General features: G+C 38.6%; 1 protein-coding gene across 2 annotated transcripts in view; it reads right to left on the bottom strand.

Annotated features, from left to right (window-relative positions):
- Positions 1-27,362, bottom strand: part of ccdc88b (coiled-coil domain containing 88B) — a 119,079-nt gene that overhangs the window by 17,624 nt on the left and 74,093 nt on the right. For both annotated transcript variants that reach the window (XM_028458722.1, XM_028458723.1), the window contains one exon: positions 16,967-17,112. In XM_028458722.1, the coding sequence (XP_028314523.1) occupies positions 16,967-17,112 (146 nt within the window). The remainder of the gene's footprint in view (positions 1-16,966; positions 17,113-27,362) is intronic.

The raw sequence follows: 27,362 nt of genomic DNA, 5'->3' as shown, positions 1-27,362 counted from the left end.
CCGAAAACGGCTAAGTGGAAGAAGATGGATGGATGGATGGATGTCCCATAAAATTCAACCAGGGAAATCGCACACGCAATCTTACTTTACACCTGCAAATAAACCCTTTATAACACTACAGAGCACAGAGTATGTACACTCTTTGTACATCCAACCTTCAAACATATTCTCATTTGGCCATAATTGACAACTGTACTTATGCTCCCACATGAATGCCTAGTTCAAACGGGCACTGTACAAGATGGATGTAGAGAGAGAGACAGTTTTTATAATAAAATATACTAAATGAGTAAAATAAAACAAAAAACAAAACAATATTTATACAAAAAATACACAAAATGACTCCTGAATCACACTACAATGGCAACAAAAACAATAATTATCCAAAAAATGCACAAAAACACAACAGAAAGATATAGCCCCAGTGCCCGTTCGACCTGAAACTTTGTCGACGGCTTACAAATACCTCGTGTGCATCTGTTATTTTGGAGTAATTTGGTCATTTCCAAATGATTATTTTAATTTTATTTCACTTCTGGACGGCACAGCAAATGAAATCTATTCAACTTTTGACCTCAGAGTGTGAGGGGGTGCTAGCACACCATCTATATCTATTTCACTGCACAGCTCACTTCCGGTGTGTGCAAGAGCTCCCGTGGACTTCTGTTTTCTCTTTGAGGAAAAATACTTTTTTACTGTTCCTTATTTGGAGACACACACACACACACACACACACACACACTAAATGACAACAAAAATATGAAAATGACTCAAAATACACAAAACTCAATATTACACAAAAGACAACAGAAATGCAAAAAAACTACACAAAATGACTCCAGAATCACACTACTTAAGGCAACAAAAAACAATAATTGTACAGAAAATGCACAAATGATGTAAAACAAAAAACTAAACAATATTTATACATGAAGTACACAAAATGACAACAGAAATGCAAAAAAATACAAAAAGGCTCCAAAAACACACAAAATGATTCCTTCGTGCAGTAAGTTTGTTAATCACCACACTAGCATGCTGCCTATTTATTATATTTGATCATAAAATACATTGGTTAATAACACAGACAATTTCATGACAAAAAGCTAACATATATAACACATCAGTAATTAACAAAACTAAACAAATTCTAAATCCCAATTTAATTTCTTTATATTATTGTGCCTTGATACGACCATTCCTCTCTTATTGTGTGGAAGTTTTGGGTAACAACTTCAAAACCAACCTAAAACCTCTCACAAAGTTACAAAAAAGACAACAGTATGAATGTATATCAGCCTTGTCTATGTTATCTACAATATTTATGTTAATACATATTATGTCATTAGCCATGTAGCCTACAAATGGAAACATTTATGTACACATAATACTAAAACCTTTTATGTTTGTATTAAATTGCTCTAAATAAATACAAATAAAGAAATGACTGGTCATTGTAAAGCAGAATAAAGACACATGTTGGTGGCCTGTGATGGTCACACATCTGCCTAGAATAACTGATCACCCTTTATCAATTTCTACTCGTAATTCATTCGTTTTGACCAATTATAAGTTAACTGGGAGCACTTGATTTCTCAGATTAGCGTTTGCTTTCTACCCTTTCCCTAAAATCAAGGGTGGTGTAGAGATTTTGCAGCCCTTTCCAGTTGTAGGACAGCACGGTGCACAATGTGCCACGAGGAGAAATTAAAGCACATGAAAGGTGTTTTACTTCGCAGGCAGGGTCAGTTGCAGATCAGAGACACAATGCTGGTGTGCTCCTGCATAAACAGGTTTTCAAAATTTTCTGTTTTTTCCATACAAAGCAGTAATGCACAGTGTCGTATGCATGTGTGGAACAGTGGCAGATGTCACCTCGACCTCTCAGCTGAGAGGTAAAGCTCTCATCTTCATGCACATCAGCTGCAGGCATGAATCATAAAATGTCATCTAGTGACGCACCAAAAAGTCAGCCATCAAAAAAAACTCGGACAAAACAGGATGTTTAGATGTAACAATGCAACTAAAAACTGCGACTACGTCACATTACCAACATGTCTACGGTGTGGACGTATTTCAGTAGTCAGACTTCTAAGCAGAGGTAGAGACGGAGCACAGAGTGATGTCGACACACTAGCTATGCTTAGCCCTCTCCAAACATCTGCGTCAGAAGCCTAAATTAGCATAAGTCTGTCAGCTCACGTTTCACCAAGATCAATTCTGACCCTCTACACTTCATCACCAATGTAGAGAAAAATACTGTATTTACTTGAATGTGGGGAAAAAGCAGCATGCACAAGGAAAGATCCACGCAGCAACTGATTCAGAGAACCTGCTTGGGGACAGATGCACGTAGAGAGAAGGAGATCAGAGCCAGTGAGAGAATGTTCCGTAATGAAGCTCATGTTCTTAGACGAGGAAAGGAACATTCTTCACTGTGATTAGGCTGAGAAGCTGCTCTTCAAGAACTTAAATTTACTTTGTGTTTTTACAAGAGAAAATATTTAATTTGTCTATCTTTCAGAGCCCAGTCAGTTATAGGCCTGTAAATTATTATTTAATGTAGGCTATACACTAAAATAAAATGTATTATTTACATTTTATTTTGTATTAATTTTATATTATGCATTGTTGAAATGTCTGTGCTCACTTTGTTGAACAATTGTCTTTATGATGAGTGTGTGTAAATATGTCGCAGTGTTTGTTAGCCGGTCGTGTTGCCCCATAGACTAAAACAACACCATCATCAACATAATGAAAACATGACAAAAATGCCCTTGTGGTGAGGGTGGATTACTGTGAAAAAGTGGAATGTTAACTGATTCAATCAGAGTCATCGCTCTGTGTTAAGCTAAGACAGGAGGCTAAATTGCAAACTAAATATTGTTTTACTTTTGTCAGTTGACTAAACAGAGACTAAATTCTTAATTTGCTGTCATATATTCACCTCGACCTCATCCTTCAGTTCCCGCATTATGTTTTATCCACAGTATTTTAATAGTGAGCTTGTTTAGTTTTTAAAAAGTCTGTCAGTCATCTTTTTGAAAGCACTTTGTTTCTTCCTGCTTTGGTTTGGCAAGAAAAAAGAAAAATAAACATTGCATCAACTTCCCAGTGCTATTCAGTCTAAGTGCTTTTGACAAGTGCATTAAATAACTACATCAAGGCTTTTAATTGGCTTTAAATCTGTACTCATTTATGCCAATAAATCAAAAACGATCACTGGGTATTACAATAAAACCAATATATCCCTGTTTGTGGTTCTATGTATATATTTTTAAGTGGACTCCATTCCTGCTGAAGTCTACAAGGAAGGTGGCACGGTCATGACTGAAAAGCTCCACCAGTTGTTCCTGCTTATGAGGCAGCGAAAAACGATCCCCCAAGAGTTCGAGTTCCATCATACATCTGTACAAACGGAAGGGAAATGTCAGGCCTGCAACAACCATATCCTTGTTTTTCATTGCAGGCAAGATACTTGCCAAGATCCTGCTGAATCACCTTGACGAGGGACTTCAGCCTGACAGCCAGTGTGACTTCCAGAAAGCGAGCGGGACAGTAGACATGAAGTTTGTTACATGGTAGCTGCAAGAGAAGTCTCTGACCTGTTCTCAACATATGTCGACCTGACGAAGGCCTCTGACACCGTGAGTAGAGAAGGCCTTTGGAGAATCATGGCCAAATACAAATGTCCACAGAGGTTCATCGCTATGGTAAAGCAGCTCCACATTAGCATGCAGGCAAGAGTCCAGGACAATGGAGAGGCCGCAGAGGCATTATTTTCCAGTCTCAAATGGCATGAACCAATGCTGTGTCCTGGCACCGTCATTCTTTAGCCTCATGTTCTCTGTGATGCTGACAGATGCCTTCAGGAATGGTGATGTTGGTATCAGCTTCAAGTACCATACAGATGGTAAGCTGTTCAACCGGAGGAGGCTTCAAGCAAAAGGCAAGGTTATGATAGACATCTTCAGAGACTGATGACTGTGCCCCCAATGCTGGTTTGGAAGCTGATATGCAACATAGTGTTGACAAGTTCTCTGACAATCTTGATCCTTTCTTTTTGAGACTTCATAGCAAAACATCTGTATCATTTTTTTTTTTTATCTTACTCTTTTAACAACTAAGATTCCGAGAATATGGAAGTCTGCTCCTGCTCTTCCCCTGCTATCTCTAAATTGTGTGTTCTCGCTAAAGTTTTGGAAAAGTTGGTTGGTGAACAGCTTAAATGTTCTTAGATACATATGGTCTTCTCTTGCAATGTTAGTCTGGTTTTCGTAAGTAACAAAGTACAATAAGTGCTGGTGTAAAGGTGGTGAGAGACATCATAAAGGTACTAGACGGCCAAAAATATTGTGCAGCTATTTTCATGGACTTGTCAAAGGTTTTTGACACAGTCAATCATATTATCTTGGCAGATAGACTCCACAAGATTGGCTCATCTAACCAAGCTATAAATTGGTTAGCTAATTATTAATCAGAGAGAATACAGTTTGTCCAGGCTGCCAGATCGTCGTATTCTTTTTCTCCTCAAGGTTCGATTTTAGGCCCACTGATGTTTACAATTTATGTGAATAATCTTTGTGACAATTTGTCTGATGCTGCATCTCACTTTTTGCTGATGACCCAGTAATTTATTGTTCATCTTCTTCTTGAAATGCCTTGAGTTCTTGCAGTCAGCCTTCAACATTGTTCAGTCACGTTTGACTCAGCTTGAGTTAGTGCTGAATGCAGACAAGTCAAAGACCATGTTTTTTGCAAATGGCAAGAAGCTTCCATCTCACCTTCCTAGGTTGTCAACTTTTCATGTTGTTGAGATTGAAATGGTCACATCTTGTAAATATTTAGGCATTCTAATTGATGAGAACTTGTGCTTTCAACTGCATATTGATCAACTTGTCTCCAATATTAAGTTGAAATTGGGTTTCTTCTTCATAAACAAATCATGTTTCTCATTGCGAGTCAGAAAACATTTGATCACCACAAATGTTTTACTTTTGTTGGACTATGAAGACCTGCTTTTCATGTATGCTCCTGTTCACTTTTTAAATAAATTGGATACTGTATATCACTGTGCTTTGCGTTTTGTTACTGGTTGCAGCTATCGTGTACATCACTGTTCCTTATATGCGGTCGCACATTGCTCATCTTTGTATGTTCACAGACTTTGTCACTGATTGACTTTTATTTATAAATATATTCTTGGACTTCTACCAACATATTTGTGTTTACACATGTGTAGAAACAACAGCCAGTATGGCCTGCGCTCTCAAGACACCATACAGATACAGGTCCCGAAAGTCAGAACTGAATTGGGCAAAAGCGCCTTAACATTTTCTACCCAGTCTACCTCGAGTGATGTGCAGAAGGACTTGCAATTGACACATCTTGTAACTCTGGGGTGATTCTGGACACTTATACAAGAAAGAGAAATAAGCTCAATCAGATCTTTTAACTGTGATTTCTAAACATGTATACCTCACTCTAGCTCTCTAATATGGTGTGACCACATTTTGTTTTGTTTTGTGTGTGTGTCTGCTGTAATAATTCTGTTTTTTGCTGTGGCCATTGTCAGGGCAAAATTGTTAGTTATGTTTATTAACATATTTACTTATAGACCTTATTCTTTTTAAGGCTTTAAGTTGAAACTTTTCATTTCTGCTGTCTCATGTTTTCTGCTCTCTTCTCGAGGTCAGCTTCCCAAAACACATCTTATCCCTCAGACACGGAGGCATCACACACTCACATGCCTACACACACTCACATAGTCACACATACACACCCAATACACATCCATTCATACACACAAACACCATACACGCACACACCTCCAACACTCACAACAATCAGGAGATACCAGAGAACTGGTTGTTTTGACCTAATGAAGAAACTGTCTCTTTTCACTCTCTTCTTTCACCTCCTTTGTCCTCTTTATCTCCTGGGGGGAGGAGGGAGGGGGACTGAGGGGGAATATACGTGATGAGTTAGAACTGTGGGCCACTCGATCATCGGACGTCCGCCCGGGTGGTCACTAATTTTGTCCATCTTTGTACTCTTTTTTATTTAGTTTTATAATAAACCTTTTTTTATAAAATCATCAATGCCTCGCCTGGACTCCATCACTCAACCAGAGCAATAAATCATGTCTCCAAATGAGGTCAACCACAAATTTGCCGTGACATCATCTTGCCAGGTCACTATTGTAAAAGAGGTTTTTAAATCTCAATGAGTTTTTTACCTGGTTAAATAAAGGATATCAATTGATTGATGGATTGGCAGCTCACTGTCTCAGAATGCCACCATAGACGTTGAAACAAATGCCAGAGTCGCAAAAGCCAGTGTGACCTTTGACCAACTGGAAGACAGAAAGGGTACTAGCCCTGAAGCAAAGCTGAAGGTGTACAGGGCAGTGGTTCCTCCCACACTGCTTTATGCTCACGAACCACTTCCACACTATGTGCCTCAGGAAAAGGCTCAACATCCGATGGCAGGACAGGATTCCCAACACTGAGGTGCTTGCATGAGTAAACATGCCCAGCATCTTCACCATCCTGAAGCAGAAACAGCTGCACTGGACAGGACATGTGGTTTACATGCCAGAAGACCAGATGCCCAAGCAACTGTTCTACGGCAAACTAGAGGCTTGGCAAGTGCTCACAGGGAGGATAGAAGAAACGCTTCAAAGACACCTTGAAGGCATCACTGAAATTGTTTGACATCAACCCTGACTACTGGGAGAAAGCTGTTGGCGCTCTGCTGTTCACAGAGATGCTGAGCTGTATGAGGTGAACCAGACTGTGGCTGTAGAGCAAAAGAGACTGGTAAGGAAAAAGCGAGCCATTAACCCACCTGCTGTCGCCGTCACTGCCTGTCCCTTGTGCCCCCGCACTTTTCATGCTCATATTGGCCTCTCATCAGTCACCTGCGTACGCACAGGTACATTAGTTCATCCTCCTTTTTCTCATCTCTGGTGGCTTCAAGTGGTCCACATCAACTTTAATGGACAAACAACATATTTTCCAGGTAAATACCTAGATTTTTTTTGGAGTAACTGCTGAAAAGTGGACTGAAATCATTGCACATAAATTTATTGTTTTAACAATGGTATCCTGGTGATAGTTTGGACTACCAGCCCCACTCTTTATGTGAAAGCCATTAGTCATTATTGTTTTTGTACTAAAAGCAGGTTCATGCTATATTCTCTGTTTACCTTTCCTTCCATTAAAAAAGGAGGAAAAAAGGATAATGATACATAAACATGCCAAACACAAACTGACAGACACTGAAGGTCATGTCCTCATTTACAGAGACTCCTTAAGTACTCACGTCAGCCTCTAAAGTGCTCACCATTAGCATCTGAAATGAACTCAGCGAGAACGCTTTACCTCAAAGTCGCAGGAATAAACAGCTGCATTTCCCTGCATTTAAAAAAAAAAAACATCCTGGTTTGGGTCACATGATCAGTTTGCATTGTATGTTTGTTCTTTTTTGCTTGAGTCTCCAGCTAACTTCAGAGGCAAACACCATTCAGCACCACTTGTAATTTTTTTTTTAATCTTGCTTCATCTTCCACAGCCAGCACTTTCCAATCCAACCTACCTTTGTGTTTTTCTGAGGAACTTTGCACACCTATATTCCCTATCCACTTCATCTAGGAACACAGTCATCTTACTCCAACACTGTTCACCTGCTCCTCAGTAATCTGCGGTTTGACGTTGGCACCCAGCAATTTTCACCATTCTTTGCCAGATTATCTTTGCTGCAGTGTGTGTGTTTTCAGTCCAATTTCCACCCAAACCTTTTTTCATCAACCTTCTCTCCCTGATTATAAACTCTCTCATCGATTGCCAGTTTGTGTGCTGCTTTTATTCTTTCCTGTGTGTCTTTTGTCTGGGTTTATCTACCAACCATTACTTTTGTTTTGATTTTATTGATAGGACAATGCATAATTAGGTTGGGGAAAAAAAAACAAAAATTTTTACCCCTTGCATTAACCTACATGCAGAATGAGACCCCGCTGAACAGAAAGGACACTACTGATCAACAATGCTTTTAACCAACAGTATGGATAATACAAAGAGACAGGAAGCAGGACACAGAATGAACAGAATTATATGAAGTTTACAGTTAACAGCAGGAATGCAAAACTTTGATCACAGTGAGGCCCATAAAAATGTGATCATCAGACCCGAGGGCCACAATATCAGAAGAATATCATCTCAGCCGTTAGAATAATGACCGATTTGAAAATAAAAATCAATACAGGGAACAGGAAAACAATGTAGAATAAGACAATACTGGTTATCTTGCTTATAGCTTTATCTTTAAGCTTATTTTGAACTAAAATAATACATTCAAGATCTGCTGCTTCCCTTACTTCTACTCTAACTTTCTGTCTCTCATACAAACTCCTCTGTAAACCGCCTCTTTCTCTCGAAGACATTTTTTATTTTTTCTATTTAATCTTAATTTAACCAGACAAAGACAGATTAAGAACACAGTTCTGTGGCCTTTTGAAGGAAAGGGAGAAGGGGCTAAAAAGCAAAACAAGATTAAAATGACATAAACAAGACAATCTAAACAGAAGGTTAAGCTGACACAATATATAATACAATACAGTATAAAGACACACACAATGGGGCAAAATACTCAAAACAGCTAGCAGTCTAGGTGACTGCAGTGTTTTTCTTTCAAATGGTAAGTAATAAAAGTTTTAAACGCTGGCTTAGAGATGACATGCAAGCCAATCTGTAGATAATGTCGTCATGATCAAATATTGGAAGAATGGAGTGAAAGAGGAGCACATTCTGTACAGGAAGCTAATTTTTCATTTAGCCTTGGACTGTTTGTCAATGTTGGTTGAAAAGAACAGTGTTGTCTAGTCAGATTCTGAGATATTTATAATCAGTCACTTGGTCTAGAGGTGTCTCATCAAGGGTGAAGATACTAAGTCCCATTGGTGTGTGAATGTGAGTGTGAATGGGTAGATATGTAAAGCACTTTGTGACCTCTGTCTGTGAAAGGTGCTATAAAAATAAACATTACTTATTTACTAAGGGTACATGACCTTTCTTACCAAACTACATGGTTTTGGTCTTAGAGGTGTTTAAGTAAAGAAGCAGTCTGGAGAGGAAGTGCTGGAGTCTATTAAAATGAAGCTGCAGTTTCTGACTAACTCAGGGGTCTCAAACTCAAATTACCTGGGGGCCACAGTAGGCAGAGTCTGGGTGAGGCTGGGCCACATCAGGTATTCCATAAAAAACTTTGGCAAAAAAAATGAAATCTTCATAAACGTCATTATTAGCAGTTCTTTAAAGGTAGGGTAGGCAATTGTCGAAAGCTAGCATGACTTTGAATTTAGCCTCCCCGATGGCTCCGCCTTAACCCCCTGCCTTCTGTGCTCCGTCTCACTCACATGCATGTGCACAGCTGCTGCAGAAGAGGAGCTTTCAGTGTGAGCTTGTGCATGCGAGGGATCGAGAACGAGCAGGAAGACAGGGAGACGTGATTGGTTAAAAAAAGAAACGGTTTGTTTTTTTCCATTAGTTGAAGTTATTATAGGTTTACAGCTGCCATATTTTCTTCATTCCTTTTTCAGTGCACATAATATCTAAATTTCTGTCAGGATATAAAGAAAATTTCAACCCAAAACTTAAAAAGTGTATCTGGAGAAAATCGCCAACCCTCGCTTTAATTTCAGGTATTCCACAAACTTTGGTAAAAAAAAAATAAATTTTCATAAATGTCTTTACTAACAATTCTTTAATTTCTTTGGGTTCTTCTGAACACGAACTGCCCTGAACATGAATGCAACATTGAAAACATGAACATTTCTTCTGATTTCAGCTAACTGCTGTCACTTTCCTAATAAAGTTTATTTTTTTTCAAGCAATAAAGTTCAAGTCACGTGTTTAGCCTACCAGACGCATGGAGAACGTCATTTGCGCTTTTTCTTCCGGCAACAACAATGCGGATAATGAACCACTCGGCAGCAATTGCTTTTCTTTTTGCGCTCAAAGTTTATGTATTTCGTGATGACATGAACATTGTGACATTTGTAGATGGTAGAAAGTACCAAGATAGAGAGCGGAAAAAAGGCGATCGCCAGTGGGGTGTTTACTATCTGTTGGGACAGTGGGACATTAGCCGATTATAGCCGATATAAACCATAGGACGCAGCTACAGAGGCATTATTTACTGGCTTTAATGTTCTATAATAACCCCATGGAATCAGCTGTACGTTCCAGCAAACACCAATGCTTCGTTGACTATAATTGAGGCGGGTAGGTCCCCTATGAGCCCCCAGCCTCGGAAGCGGGACGGTGGGTGCGAGCTGGCTAGGTGGGTGGCTCCACTGGAGGTGTGCTTCCCTTGGTGACATAGTCAACACACAATGCTGTAAAGTGCCATTCATATTGTAACAGACTGGATCCTATTTAACTGAGTTATGTTCCGTGTCTAGTTTATTCAATGTTTAACTGGTGTTGTGGTTTCCCATGGCATCGTTACGTGCAGCTTTTTCTGCCAATGTTCGTCTTTGTTTACATGTGTTCTGCGTGTTGATTGGCTGGGAGGCTGGGGAAGGGCGGGCGTAAGCAGAGAATAAGGGGTACATAATGTTTTAAAGACTTCCATTAAAGGCTGATAAACCTTTGATAACAGCTCGAGTCACGACATTACAATACAGTATAAAACACACGTGCCGCACTAACATTACATTTTCACACTGTCCTGCGGGCCACAAATTATTACGGCCCGCGGACCACGAGAAAAAGACCTCTGGACTAACTGTATCTGGGGATGGGCGAAACAAGTATTGGATTGTGTCATCAGCATAGAAGTGGATGGATGAATTCCCTAAAGAGTCTGCTATATTATTGATGTATTTGCTGAAGAGGATTGGGCCAAGAATTGATCCCTGGGGTACGCCTTAAGTAACAGGAAGTGGTTGTGAGAGGGTTTGCTCTGATTTTGGTTAGATAGTGTGAGAACCAGGACAGAGATGCACTAGAGACACCATTATCATTATTTACAAAACCTTTTACAGAAACGGGAGAGTAGAAATAGGCCTACAACAGTTAGGATTAGCCCAATCTCCACCCTTAAAAAGCAAACACTACAGCAGATTCCCAAGCACATGGGACTTCTGCTGTGAGCAGGGACAAATTACAAATATTTTTTACCTTTTTTAGTGAGAAGCTTCTTATATATTCATGAGATCCGTAACAAGACCAGGAAGAAGTAGAATAATTGAAGCATAACATCAAGTTTTAAAAAAAGAGCTAAATTGATGTTTCCATACAACTGATTTTGAAGAAATACGTTGTGTAGTTATGAGTGAGACAATGGCGTTGCGTTGACCTGCTTGTTTCTGTTTCTTGGGTCACGGGGGTGTGCTGGTGCTTATCTCTAGCTCTCAATGGGCGTGAGGCGGGGGTACACCCTGGACAGAGGGCCAGTTCATTGCAGGGCAACATACAGACACAAACCCACTCACACACTAATTCAAACATTTTGGTTGAATAATATAAACTTTTTATTTCAGATTTCCATAAACTTGTGTCCTTACTTCAACACTGATACTGTTGTTGTAAAGCACCTTATATGTTGTAATTGTTCTTTACTTCTTTACATTGGGCACCGTTGCATCTTTTATTGTAGTACTTTTACAAAAGACGTTGCTACAATTTATAATTTAATCATTAATCTAACAAGATGATTATTTTTACATTACCAATTCTATTTATTTGTCCATTGTCTATTCATTCATTTGTTCATTATTTTGTTCCTTTAGGGCCTATACTATGAAGCTAGATACTTATATCCTGTTAGCAAGCTTCACCTAACCAAACATTCTCAGTCAGACAGAAGCTGTACTACAAATCTCGATATCAACTCGCTACATTAAGCGAGGTGATTTCAGCCTGGCTACGTCCACACTCTTGTGACAGAGGTGGATATTACGGCATCAGATCAATCACAAGCACAGACAAACTGTATAGAACAACTTAGGTCACAATTGAGGAATAATTCTTTAAAAAAAAAACACTCTATTGCAGATACCAGAGTCTCTCAAATTGGGGTACATGCACCACTGGGGGTACGCAATGGCACTACGGGGGTACCTGAGAGAGAGAAGGAAAATGAACAAAAAGCATAAAAAATATGGTGTTTTATATGTTTATTTTTTATGATAATAACAATAATATTGTATTAGATTTTTTTTTTTTTTTCACTCCAAACTTAGTGGTGGTAAGCTACTATTGTAGCCACAGCTACTCTGGGGCAGACTGACGGAAGCAAGGCTGCCATAGTGCGCCATCGGTCCCTCCGACCACCACCAACACTCACTCACTCACACACTCACACACTTCATTCATACAATGCGATGTGGGTGAAGTGCCTTGCCCAAGGACACATTGACAGAAACCACTGGGGTGACTGTCCCCCACTGTGGCTCCTGGAATTCTCACTGGTCTCCCACCCAACTACTAACCAGGCCCAGACCTGCTTAGCTTACGAGAACTAACGTGATCAGGCAATGACAGTTCAAAATGATATTAATACTAAATATTACCAGCAATTCACAAAACGACAACATAAACACCAAATAAGAGAAAAATATACTGAATAATAAACAGAACAGACAACCAACAACAAAATAGGCAAAATGAAGACAGAAAAATACTTACTATTAACAGCAACACACAAAACGACAACAAAGACACACTAAATAAGAGAAAAACACACAAGATTGCTACAAATTGCACAAACATAACGACACAACATAAGAAACCACCAAACGACACCAAAAATACACTGAGATAGAATAATTGAAATAAAACCAAACACACAAAATGACACCAGAAACACACAAAATGATGATGAAATGATCTTGATTAGAACATGAACTGAAAAAACAAGGATCATTCTCCTGGTTCCACATCAGGAGGGAGATGACCATAAATGATAAAAACATAGAAATATATCTATTCAGGAGGCACTAAATACTGTTTCTTTCCACTTATTTACAAAATGAGATTATTTCAAATGTGTTATCACTCAATCATTATGCTGTAGAATGTTTTTTTCCACAATATTCTGAGCAAAATGTGGTACATAAGGGGTACTTAGATTCAGAAATGAGAGAAAGTGGTACCAGTTTGAGAATCACTGGTATATGCCGCATTTGTTCTTGCTTGATTATGGGTTCTGTTGCAATACATGTGGTTAGTTTGAAAGCAGTTCTGTGACTATAATGTTCCTGCTGATTTCTTCAAAGATACACAAACTGTGTTTTTGGTGTATAGGTATGTCTATTTCCCCCCCCCGCCGCCGCCGCCCCCCCTTGAAAAATATGCACCAGCTGCCACTGTGTTGTGCACAGTTGTGCACAAATACTGTATGTTTCTCTGACCTATTGTCCATCTGTTGCAATAAACATTTTTTTATTTTTATTATCTCATTCAGAAGGTAGCTACCATCTTAGCAGATTTTTATTTAATTGAAATAACAACAGTGAAAGAAGTCATCATAGTGCAAGATAAACCTGAGCAAACTCCAGTCTTCCTGTTTAAGCTACCAGCTCAGGTATACTTGATTTTATCTTTATCAAACACATTCAACATCAGTTACCCAGCTGAACTCTAAATTATTGTTTTTCAGTCACAATGTGCTGCTATATTTGTGACAAGTTGTGCTTTAAAGCTCTGTCGTGGATTCCCCAGGTGGAGATGTGAACGATGAAAAAAATGTAGTGTGGAAAAAAGGGATCGTCGATGAAACTGGCTTGCATAATAATACAAAGTTTATTAACACAAGCAGAATCAAAAGAACAGGGCTGAGGCAGAAGCCCTGTGAGAGCAGCCGGGGTCAGATTTACTCTGAAGAATCCCAGCCAAAAAAGGCATATATGATATGACAGGAAACCGGAGACCAACGGGAGGAGTCTAAGGCTTTAGCTTTAGAACAAAGAAAGAAAGCCACAAACTTTCACACCTCAACAAATGGAGGAAGTACCAACCTAGGAACAAGAAACTTTCAGGGTTCACAAGTTAATCAACATCCAACAGTCGAGTTACAGAGATAACTGGCTATGTCTAAAGCCATCTGTTGACATCTTATACTCAGCTTGAAGTGAAGAGGTATATTGCATAGAATGAATAACACTTGTAGGAGGATAAGGGTAGTTGACAATGGGTTATATGAATGAGAACATTCTGTTGGTTCTTGAATTATCTGAAGAGTGGCATTGGACAAACAATATTTGCAATCTAGATTTCTGCAAGAACCATTCCAATAATCCTTCTTTTGTGACTTTTCAAACTAATACATATTCTTTGATCTCATTTTGAGGGGGAAACAAACAGCTGGTATTCTTCCAACATCCTGAGTGACCTTTGGGGGTGTTAAAATCCCCAGGGCTCCGCAGAAGGTCAGAGCCCAGAGTTTGAAAACTTAGCAAGTAAACATTGACTGATTGTTTATTTTTGATCGTAATGTAACAAAGAGGTGATAAACGGAACGAACCTGTTCTTTGATCCTACTGTTCCTTTGTTTGGCCAGGAAGGGGAAAGGGTCCCCCCTTGGTCCACATTTGCACTTCACAGAGGGAGACAGACCCTCTGACCCCAATGCTGAGGCTAGTACAGTATCTCAGTCAAAGTTCAACTTAGATGATTTAATTTCCTACACATGTGAAGCAGTCAATACACCTCAGCTCCTTTGCTTTGTTGTGATGCAGAGGTGTCACTCACTCAGGGTCAGATGAAACATGTAACTGCAGGAATACATATCGTGTCCTTATTGTGTTATTTGGCTTTAAATGATATTTTAAGAAGGAAAAAAAAGACCTCATCAAAACACAGCTCACACACTCTGCAGGGTGTCTTTAACCTTCAGACATCTTAATGTTCTAGTAGAAATTTTCCTGAACTACTTCAGAAGTTTTATCCAAGAGGATTATTTATCTCTGATTTATGCAGACATGACGCCTAAACGTTCTGTTTGTTCCAACAAGTTGACCTGAGTAGGTATCAAATGGTGGAAATTGCTGGCATTCTATCAACCCATTTCATGTGACGTGTACATTCTAAATTAGGTGCATGCGCGCGCAGACTCGGTGCAAAACAACCGGAGAACTGCATTGTACTAGCATCGACACACTAAAAACAACACAATGCCATCGTGTTGCGTTGTTGACTGCACAAATAGGAGTACCAACAATTCAGGACTTAAAGTTTACAACATACTGGCTGGTGGGCACCCTTTTCAGAAGTATAGACCAGACTTATGGTTGCGTGCAATCAAACAGAGGCTGACAGCTGACTTATCTGACACACACACACACACACACACACACACACACACACACACACACACACACACACACACACACACACACACACACACACACACACACACAGAGAGAGAGCGCTGAAACATTCCGGATAAAGTAAAAATCAGCTGGATTATGATAGAAATAAACAGCATAAAGTTGCCAAATATCCATGTTACGTTTGTTCAGTGGCGTTCATGTCAACGTAATCGATGCTGATCCAGTAAAAAGTGACCATAAAAAGCTGTAAGTGGACTGATATGCAGATGTGGGACAGTGAGGAGGAGACTTAATGTAGAGATGGAAACTCATCCATTAAACTGATCAGAATACGCAGAAATACACGAAAACCTTCTTTAACAGGAACACAGCAGCCGTTCTACCTGCCTGTTCATAACAAGCGGTTATAAGTGTCTCGGGATTTGTATGCTTTTAGGAATTATTTCGTATATACACTGGGTTTTTATATCAGATATGTATTAATGTCTAGCTATTGACCATCAGGCCAGGGGCACACATCGGATAACCACTCGTTTTCAGGAATGCTGCATGGGTCCCGCAATCGTTCACCTGTACATGGTTTCTGCAACGAGTATGCACGCACACGTCAGTCACGTGTCTTATGTTTGTCCACATTGAAATCCATCTATTGAGCATTGCTAAAATAACCTCAGTGCTGTTTATCATTCGACATAAAATGTTAAAAACATCTTTCATTTGAAGCCACAATGCTACGTGAAAACACTTCAATAATGTCAGATTGCTGAGGAGCTTTGAGGGATGAAAAAGTGGGAAATGCTCAGTGACAGTGACATACATTATCTGCAATTCTACACTCAAAAACAGCAGAGCAGGCAAATGTAATTTAATCATTTTAGTTTTCTTTAATAAGAAGTAATTTGTGAGAATATAAGTTTATTACACTTGCAGAGTGAAGCTGTGCTGCTCGTTCACTATTAGTTGTGGTTTAATCTGCTGGCAGTCCATTAGTCATAGGAAAGGATGAGTGCAGAGTACAGAGCACTGCTGGACTGTGAAATTATTCCCTTCTCACGGTTGCAAACATTTATGAAAAAGCTTAGAATGCAATGGTACGGTCTACATTTTAGGACATCCCCAGGTCTCAAAGTGAGGTCTCAGGAAAACCTCAGCCACATGCTTCAAAATAAAAGTCATCAGACTCAACAGCCTATAAAACACAACATGGCGTTTTATTTTGAAGGAACCGAAAAAAAACCTGACCAAGTAAGTTGAACAGCCATTCTTTCCTTTTATTTTTTAAATTTAAGATATATCAACTTATTGTTTGATTAACAAATACATAGTTAAATGAAATATGGATATATCTTAACCTTTAAAAATAATTAGAAAATAACAGCTTTCAACTTACTCTCGTATCCGAAGCAGCACATTTTGAAGATGTCACGTGTATTTCTGATTTCTTCGATATACGAAAAACAAAACAAAATGCATAATACTTCACCCAGAGATCTGAGGATGTCCTAAAATGTAAAATGTAGGCCATACACTGGTTGTTTGCAGAAGAAGAAGAAGACAAATGTTTGATTTTTTTAAAGAATGCATCAAGAACCAGCTGTCTGTCATTGGTGCATGTGTGCATGTACTCACTGGTACTCCTTCTGCTGTGAGTAGTGCAGGTCACGCCGCTCCAGGCTTTGCTCCAACAAGGCTCGGTTCTCCCTCAGCAAACTCTGATTCTGCTCCGCTAAGTGTCGGTTCTCCTCCTCCATGTTCCCCTTCAGCTGAGTCAGCAACTGCACACAAGGCCCCGAGAATCATAAACACACATGGGTCTTACTCCCATTCATTCATCCTTCCATTAATCCACATGTGCCGAACTCATGGCACTTTGGAGCATCCAATTCGGCCCGCAGGAGAAAGGAAAAATAACAAAGAAAACATGAATTATTGTGTAAATGCTTATATAGCATGATTGCAATCATTTTTTTATGTTTAACTGTAGGAAAAACTCAAAAATCTTACAAAATCCTTAAATTTTCCTCAAATTATGACATATTTCCCTTAATTAAATACAAATTGGTCACAAAATCTATTACATTTAAAGGGGATATATTATGAAAAATACACTTTTGTTTTCTTAACACAAATGAGGTAACTTGAGTGTCCACCGGCACACAAAATATGAAATAAATCCATCCAGTCGTTTGTTTGTGGTCTGTGTAAAAATTTTCAAAGTTTGTGATGTCACAAATTGAATTAGGAAAGAAAATACCCTCCCCTCTGCTGGTAACTCCACCCATGGACTCCACCCCCAATCTGCTGAAAATTTTTGTGAAAGTCCACTATTGCTTTCTTGCTAACGAAGGAGTGTAAACAGGAAGTACACTGCAGCTAGCAAAGTAATTGACAAACGCACCATATTGTAACGGTAACTGTGTTATTTCTTGAGAAATATATTGCGTTACAGTACTAGTCACTGTCAAAAGTGAAGTTTGGGGCGGTAACGTGTTACTTCGCGTTACCGCCCAACACTGGTAAGCACTATTTGTTCATGCGGAGGTGTACTCCGCTCAAGTGGTTTCCAGTGCATGTTGTGGTTCGGCGCAGTAATATGAGTTAAGGCACTTCTGTGTAACCTGTCGTTCTAGTAAAAAGGAATATATATTATACTTCATTGTCATATACGTAAAGCTACATATGCAAAATGTATTCTCTGCATTTAACTTCTCCCTGAGGAGCAGTGGGCAGCCATGATGTAGCACCTGGGAGCAAACACATTTTTAGTATCTGCTATATCGCCTTGTATCGCTGATCTGATGTGTTTGACACAATGCGACGCAGCGATTGGACAAAACAAATAATTATCACCTTAAATGCACTATTCCTGTAGTTAGAAGAGCAGAGGAGGAGAAGAAAGTGACTTAGAAACTTAACACTGCGGTGAGAGTTTGAACGACTGCTGCTGCTGCTACTGAGATAAACACAGACCCTGAGACGGACTCACAATAACAATAGCTGCTTAAATAGCCATGTGTTTTACTGTAACATGCAGTTTTTTGGCTGAAAACAGTAACAAAAACAAATCTCAAGGATGACTTCCAAATTAAAAATACAATATACAAATTCAGAATAAAAGCTCAACATGTAAATAAAAATTATCCACATAAAGTGGATCAATCAACACACACACACTGTGGATATGTCGTGGACGCACGAGGGAGAAGCCAGATGCTCTGTCTCTCCCAGCTGAAAGTGGAGGATGTGGAGGACATCTATTTGCTAGGAGTCATGATCTTTGGCCTGCTGATGATGGGGGTATGTGTCTGTGCATGTGCCTTTCTGATGGATCGTAAGCTGAGGCGACTCTCAGAGGATACGAAGGTTCTCAGAGAGAAGAAGAACTTCACGTTTGGAGAGTTGGAGGAACGTAAACAACGACTGGAAAAGAAAGCTCGTGGAAACACGGGGGAAAAAGACTGTGATGAGGAGTAACAACAGGAACAATGACTGCAGACAAGAACACATCACAAAAAAAAAAAAAAAAAAAAAAAAAAAAGGGAAGAAACGAGGTTGGATGTAAAATTATCTGTGTTCAAATTAGGGGACGGATCTAGATAAGCATAATGCTTTTTTCCGTCGCCCTTTCCGGCATGAAAAAAAAAAAAAAAAAAAAAAAAAAAAAAAAAAAAAAAAAAAAAAAAACAATGATGTGAATTTGCTCTGAATGTCAAATGAATTTCTGTGAATGCAACCATGTCGGAAATGAACTGAATAAATAAAAATAAATAAATAAAAAAGTAGGCGTTAACATCTAACCATAAAATACGTGTCAAACTTCTGTGGCACATTTAAAAACTTATAATGAGCCAAAGACACAGTGCTACTCAACCCATTTGTGGAGTGTCTGCATGCTGGCACTGACACCTGCAATATGGGGAATCAAAAACAAGTGCACCATGGCAGCCATTGTAAGACAAAACAAAAGCTCATGAAGCATCTTTTTTCATCACAAGGTGCCACCGCGGTTTGATACCAGAGTCTCTCCACAGAGCAGGAAACAGATTTGTGTGCCATTCCCGCAGGTGCTGCCGACACTCCTCAAGCTCAGCGAAGCAGGAGATTCATCCACCCACACACTCGCCTGCACTACAGGCTGCCTTTTTTATCACTTAATAACGTTTTACTTTAATTGGAAAAAACACCATCAACACTGTCACTGTCTATAGGATGACTGAACCTTAACGTGCCCACTACAGGCTTGTCTTTAATTAAGCTGTGACACACACACACACACACACACACACACACACACACACACACACACACACACACACACACACACACACACACACACACTTTGTACTTAATACTTAATAACCAGAACCGTGGGTTCGTTCAGACGTGGCGTTTGGTAGAAAACGTTATGTCTCTGCCTGTCGGAGATGTTTTTTCTTTTTTTTTTTCACCGTCAGTGACTTCACTGAGTGTCTGACACTTTCTTGCTGTATTTCATTAAAAAAAAATAAAGGTAGTAGTGGTATAAACTTATTCAAGTTTACTTAATGTGAAATTACACCTACACTTTTTGGATCTGTTTTTTTATTTTATTTATTTATTTATTTATTTTTTAAAAAAACAATTTTTTAACTGTGGTTATTGTAAATGTTGCATTTTTGATGTGACTATTCTTAATGTTGCACAGTTTTGATAAGTCTTTATTTACTGTATTTAATGGTTATCTTGCACAGTTTTTATACTTTGCAGTGTTTTGTTCAGGTTGTTATTGTAAAGACTTTAATATATAACAAATCTATTTAAATATACATTTTGGTGAAATTATTTCAATTTATCAGTGTTTTTTCAACATTTTGAAGACATTTTAAAAATACAGCGGTATACCAATAACCGTGATCATTTTGGTCACTATAACCGTGGTGTGAAATTTTCGCACCGTTACATCCCTAATACCGACAAAGACACTTTACACATGTATAAAGGAGAAAACATGAGCAAAATTAGCATTTTTTCTCACTTTGATAAAAGGGTTTTACAAAAATATTTCACATAAACAAACAGAACACAAACAAGTAAATAACTGAACTGAAATAGCTGCACCTTGAAGACTTAAGTGAACAATGTACCTTTGCTACAAAAAAGAGATACATTTAAAGTTCCTTCTAGTGGTGGTTTGACTCATCAAGTATTCTTTTTAATTTAAATACTTATGACTAATTAAATATATAGAACGTCTCCAGATTCACACCAACCACAATGTGTGGAACATATACAATATTGCAAAAACTATTAGTAACATCATTTTTAATGTTGACTACCAAAAATTGGAATGACACATCGTTTATTTTTGTAAATTAATGATAAAATCAGGCCGGCGGCCGCTTTCTGCTTCATTTTTGCTGCAGTACCAAAACATGAACTGATGAAATCCAAAATGCAGCTTGAAATGTTCCACACCTCCTGTTACTTAAAGAATGAGAAAGTAAAGTATCTCAAATTAAGCAGTGTTATTATTTATGATGTTCTACATGATATATGATACAACACTGAATACATGTGCTTTACACTTTAACATGGAGGGATAGACTTGCTGTCAGTTGTAAATCACTAAGTTAGACACAGGTAGGATAGAATCAAATGATACATAAGGATGAAAAGCATTTAAAAGTCCAGTAACGTAGATTATGGTATTAGAATAACTTTATTTCGCCTTTGCTGAACGCTGAATGCATGCACACTCCCGGCTGCCGGTGGACGCCGATTTTGTCGGGGAGGGGGGAGCAGATTGGAACAACAACCGCTCAATCCACCGCTTTATATCCAGACAAGCACGCACTGAGTGCAGTGTTTGCTCGTTCTCTGTTCCAGTCGGCTTGTTTTCTCTGTGCATGACTACAAACAACAGACTAATGAGTCTACGGTGCACCCGCAGTGTCCGCCATGTTGTCAACAACTTTTAGGTTCGTGGGGGCCAGTTCACTCCAGCCAGGGATGTAGAAGTAGATCTTCTAAGGTTGGATGTTGCTTTGGGTCCAAGGCCAGGCACTGGCTCAAGAAGTCATTGCATTCCTTCGATACATCTTCCAGCACATAATCAGTTCACTTTCACATACTGCACGTCCTTCTTGAGGATATGTTTAATGGCCACAGGGGTAGAAGTGGAACGATGTTCTCCAGCATAAACCTGTGAAAATCCACCTTTACAGAGCAGTTCCTCTTCTTTGTACCTGCTTGTGAACTCCTCGCTGCTGTTCAGGACAGCTGAATTGCGGTGGAATGTTGTTTTTATGGCATCAGGGTGATGACAAGAATATTCCAGCACTTCAAGGAAAGAGTCATTCGAGTGGGGACCAGTTAACTCCAGCCAGGGATGTAGAAGTAGATCCTCTAAGGTTGGACGTTGATTTGGGTCCAAGGCCAGACACTGGCTCAAGAAGTCATTGCATTCCATCGATACATATTCCAGCACCTCGTTGTCTTCTTCCATGTACACCGTTGTTTGAAAACGGTCCCTGGTACAATAAATATACAGCATGGCTCCGATTTGCCATACCGTCGTAGCCTCAGCCATGTAAGTTTCCTCACGATAAACTTCTGGTGGTGCATATGCTGGAGTTCCATTGAACTTCCTGAAGGGCTCGTTTTCTACGAAATCCCCACAGCCGAAGTTGATGACTCTGATCTCAGGAGTTCCTTTGTTCCTTTTAACCAGGATGTTATCCAGCTTCAAGTCCCGGTGGAAGACGCCATTTTTGTGCATTAGCAATGTGGCGTTGATGATCTGTTTGAAGATGACCTTGATCTGGTCCTCTGGCATATATTGTACTTCAAAAAAGTAATCGTGCCCGTCCACTGTGTCCGGTGGTCGTTCCATGACGATAATCACCTCCGTGTCCAGGTGAAAGGTGTCCATGAGGCCAATCCCGGCGGGTTTATCAAAGCTGCCGTCGCAGAGACGACCGGCCGCCTGCTCCATGAGGAACACCTCCAAGATCTCATCATAAACATTACCCTGACAGTTCACTTTCACATACTCCACGTCCTTCTTGAGGATATGTTTAATGGCCACAGGTGTAGAAGTGGAACGACGTTCTCCAGCATAAACCTGTGAAAATCCACCTTCACCGAGCAGTTCCTCTTCTTTGTACCTGATTGTGAACTCCTCGCTGCTGCTCAGGACAGCTGAATTGCGGTGGAATGTTGTTTTTATGGCATCGGGGTGATGACAACAATATTCCAGCGCTTCAAGGAAAGAGTCATTCAAGTCTGTTGAAGATACATTTGGGTTTGAACCAGTGGAAAATGAAGGGAACGACGATATAGTTTCCCAGTTCCAACTCTTTTGATTTATGATGGTCTGACCACAACCAAACCCTGATGAGTCTGAAGATATAATTGACAAGTCTGGAAACGAGATTATGTCCTGACTGAATATTTCTTTGTTTTCAATGTCTCCCTATAGTGCTCATCATCCTGCTGCTGTGGTATCTGCTGTGGGATGCAGCTCCGCTTCCCAGCTTTGAATTTGTCCTTTTTGAACTTTTGGACAAACTTCTTTAAGTGTCTTTTAGTTTTAGCTTATTTCATGATAAATAATGTAAATAAAAACAACAAAACACAAAACGACTAAGATCGCAGAATAAACAACTCAAACACAAAATGACTATTAAGACATAAAATAACAAAAACACACAAAACAGGCTGAGGCAGAAAAATATCCTCAATTATCTTTAAACATGTATTTATTTTACATGTATCTTACAGACTTCATTTGCACTGAATGTGAAAATAACTAGTTTTTTGTAACAAAGTAACTTACCCAACACTGCATGTAAGTTACCAATGCAATAATATGCCTTGATCAACTTTAAATCATCTAAAACCCATATCTTATGATATGCAGACATATTATCAGATTATACCTGACATAAAACAGACTCTGTGGTTCAAGACATTTTTAGCCTCATTATGTTTCAGTCAACATATTTCATTCACCTAGGAATGCTTTGTATGATTGTACATGTGTATGTCTACAACATTATGTACAGTAGTTTTATTTCTTTTCTCCTTCAAATGTAACAATTTCATAAAATCCCACTTATTTTGGATTAATGTTGATTTGTTAGTAGAAGACGAGTGTGAGCTCTTACAGTAAATTAAAGGAGATGAAAAAGGCAGTCTTTATGAAAGAGTGGTATAATTCCTACTAGATTATTAATATAACGGTACAGTGATGTCAGAAAAAGGGGAATTTCTCTGTAACATTAGACAATAAACATTGAATGTTGGAAAAATCTCAGAGGATTTTATATAAAACCTCAACACAAGTGTAAAAAGTAGAGGTAAGAAGATTTGGCAGTTTTTATGGGTGTCACTGTCACCCACATACTCAGCGCTGCTGCTCATCACCTTTAAAATGTGGCATCATTTAAAAAGGAAATAAACAACAAAATCTAATACATGAACACATTTCATTACTTTTTGTGCTAAAGATGATTTATTTTTAGTCTCACCCATTAATAAGACCATCACCATATTAAAACAAATAGGAAAACATGGCAGCATGAGCTGACTAAATACTTTTTTGCCCCCACTGTATATATATGACATTTTATGAAGGGTACCGTTGTGTTACCTAAGCTCAAAGAGTAGGATTTTTTTTTCTCTATCAGTTATTGACCCAGTCAAGGCTGTAATAAAATACAGAATTATAATATCTATGGTTTTGTCTGAAGTTGTTGAAAAGATCTGATGTGGAAAAAACTGGGTAAAATTATATACGATAGTTTTATGAAGGGTAGTGTTTTGTTTTGGTTTTTTCAACTTTTTTTAGGTATTAGTTTGATTCCTAATGAAATGAGGGCTACAGTTGTGGACCATGTTGTCAATCACGGCCTCACAGTAGCTGAGGCTGGTCAGAGGGTGCAGCCAAATGTTGGCAGAACCACTGTGAATTCAGTCATTCAAACATTTCATAGAGAACAGGTGTGTATCGTATTGGACAGATATCCAACATCTCATAAGTAAGTAAACTTTATTTGTATAGCGCTTTTCACAGACACAGAGTCAGAAAGTACTTCAACCCAGTACCAGCTCTAGCCTCTTTGGCGCCCTAGGTCACATTTTCTTTTGGTGCCCCCTTATATGGCCTTATTTTTTATACCAAGTTATTGATATTTACATGATTGTTATATTATTATTATCAGAATACTTCCTAACACTTGCATAGTGGTCTTCACCATACCCACTGGGGATGGAACGGTTACCGGAATCATGGTGTACCACGGTAAAATTTCCAACGGTTACCGTTTATGTTTTAATTACCGTCGTAACCGCCGCGGTCGATAACCACGGTGTGGAAAACTCATGAGATGGTTTATCAGTTTCTCTACGCATGCGCAGCGTGCAACGTGCGCTTCTTATGTTGTGAAGAAGACATGGCAGAGGTAGGACGTTATACTAGCGGCCACACACACACACACACACACACACACACACACACACACACACACAGACACACACACACACACACACACAGATATTTTTTTTCTGTTACAGGAAAATACAAAAAATTAAAAAGTCACACAATAGGTGGCTTAATCCCTGTACAAAGTCAAGGAGTTGTGTAGCATTATGTAATGTACTTTATTAACACATAAATAAGAACCCAGGTTTCTGAAAATCACTATGGGAGACAGATCACAGCACCAAAGTGCACTATAGAATAAGAAAAACTAGTCACAGAAACATTGACCTTAGTAACAAATGAGACTCTTTAAGGCGGTATATGGAGCGGCTTTTCTGTCTGTGTTTATAAGAGTTAGCATTCAGCACGAGCCACTCATTACTCCACCAATTTGCCATTTAAAATAATACGTGTGGAATTCAATTTCTTTCCAAGTGTGAGACAAAAAGGCCGACGCCGGGTCAGAAATATAAACAAACAGCTTGTTAGCTCATTCTTCCCCACATAAAGCTGTTCAAAGGTGAGAACTTCACCAATCGTAAACTTTTAAAGTGGCTAATTAGGGAGTTAAAGTTAATTTATCACATCTATTTTGGCTGGGATCAATTAGTTGCTGAAGCTTTCCATTTCCAACGTGAAAACTTTAAAAGTTGTCACCCACTGAGGCTCTGTAAGGTTAATGTTGTCGCACTAAGGCAGAGGTCCTCTTTAATCCCCTCATGTAACTTGGAAAACTAATCATTACTTTTTTAGTTAGTCTTTGGCATACAATTAAGAATCAGTGATGCCAATTATTCATTTCTTTATTTATATCATGGAACATATATCAAGTTTTAACATATTCACAATGAAAAAACTATAAAGTAAAGCAATTATCTTCATGAAACCTTATTTTGAATACAAAAGTGTTTGCGCTTGCAGCAAACTATTACTTGTTTATAGTATAAAAGCTGTGAAGAGTGCCCATACTTATTTTAGCCACTTAGATATCATGAACTAATATCAAGGGCTTTAATGATTAAATACCTATTTTTAATGTAGTGCTCTGTAATCATCTGCTATAGTTAACATGTTAGCACCTCAAGACAAAATAGAAATTAAAACCAAAAGAAACATACAACAGCAGACAGTGGTCATCTGTAGACAATCAGACAAAAACTGTTGAATTTGGGCTGATCCTCTTCTAATTATTAAGAGAATATTTTCACTGATTATGTTTGGAAAATCTAAATGTTATATATCATATCTAAATATTAAATCGAAATCTAAATATTAAATCGAAATCTAAATATTAAATCTAAATCTAAATATTAAATCGAAATCTAAATATTAAATCGAAATATTAAATCGAAATCTAAATCAAAATGTAAATATTATATGTTAAATATAAACATTTAAATCTAAATCTGAATGTTATATATCATATCTAAATGCTTAATCTTATATCTAAATGTTACATGATAAATCTAATGTTAAATCTAAATGTTATATATATATATGCCATAACATACCACAACCTATACATCAGATATGCAGCACTTGAAAACATTTGTCGCAACGTTTCAGTGAATTTAAAGATGGTTATTTTAATACTAAAACATCATCATACTACTAAGTAATAACTACATCTTTTATTTGTGTTCCTCTTTGTGAGTTTAAATGGTGTTCACTGGTAGGTGACTAGAGCTCCTGAAGGCCCCTCACAGGGTCCATGTGGGCTACCTGGTGGCCACGAGCACCGTGTTGGTGACCCCATTATTAGACAAACAAAGGTTGAAAGTTAATTAATTAGCTAAATGAACCACACAAACCTCTATATATTTCCTTTTAATCAAATCAGTATACCCTGATTTGATTCATCAAACACCCTTTCTTTTATTTGAACATTTACAGTTAAGTATAAACGTTACTCTGAAAAGCAAAAGATATTGTCTGTCCTCATCACCTGCTTGGTATTCATTCACTGTTTGGAACCATATATCACTTTGCCCTGACGTGTTCAGCAGAAATTGGACGAGTGTCAGATTCCGCAGATGAGCTCAGTTCCTCTACGGGGATACGATCCCTGTCCTTTTCTGACCGCAACTATGTAAATCACCCTCTTCAACCCGTTATGAATTTCTAATAAATTTTGTTTAATTGTCCAATAATGCTTGAGATAAATGTGTTTTTATTCGAGAGGGTCATGTATCTGAGTGTCTCCATGGTGAAGCACTAGAGCCTGTTTTGCATGTAAATGTCTAATGGGCAGCTTGAATAGCAAGGACCTGATGCATTGAGCTTAAGGCACTTTGTTTGTTTTTTTGGGGAGATGGGTGATATCAGCCCATTGATATTATTGGTCGATATTTACCATAGAAGGTAATATCGCTCGACATCTGTATTGATTTTGCATAAACTAAAAACCAATACAGTATGTGCTGTTGTTTTGCCTCAAGCTTTGTGTTACTGAATTTACTTTGTTTATGTTGTTACAGTGTTTACTGTTGTTGGAATACGGTTCATTTTCTGTCAAAACCAGAAGTTCTGAAAAATATTCCTGGATGTTGTCTGACATACGAG

This window comes from Gouania willdenowi, chromosome 10 (assembly GCF_900634775.1).
Source record: "Gouania willdenowi chromosome 10, fGouWil2.1, whole genome shotgun sequence".
NCBI classification, from domain to species: domain Eukaryota; kingdom Metazoa; phylum Chordata; class Actinopteri; order Blenniiformes; family Gobiesocidae; genus Gouania; species Gouania willdenowi.
Note: the sequence above shows the minus strand (reverse complement) of the source record. Positions and strands in the feature narration are given on the sequence as shown.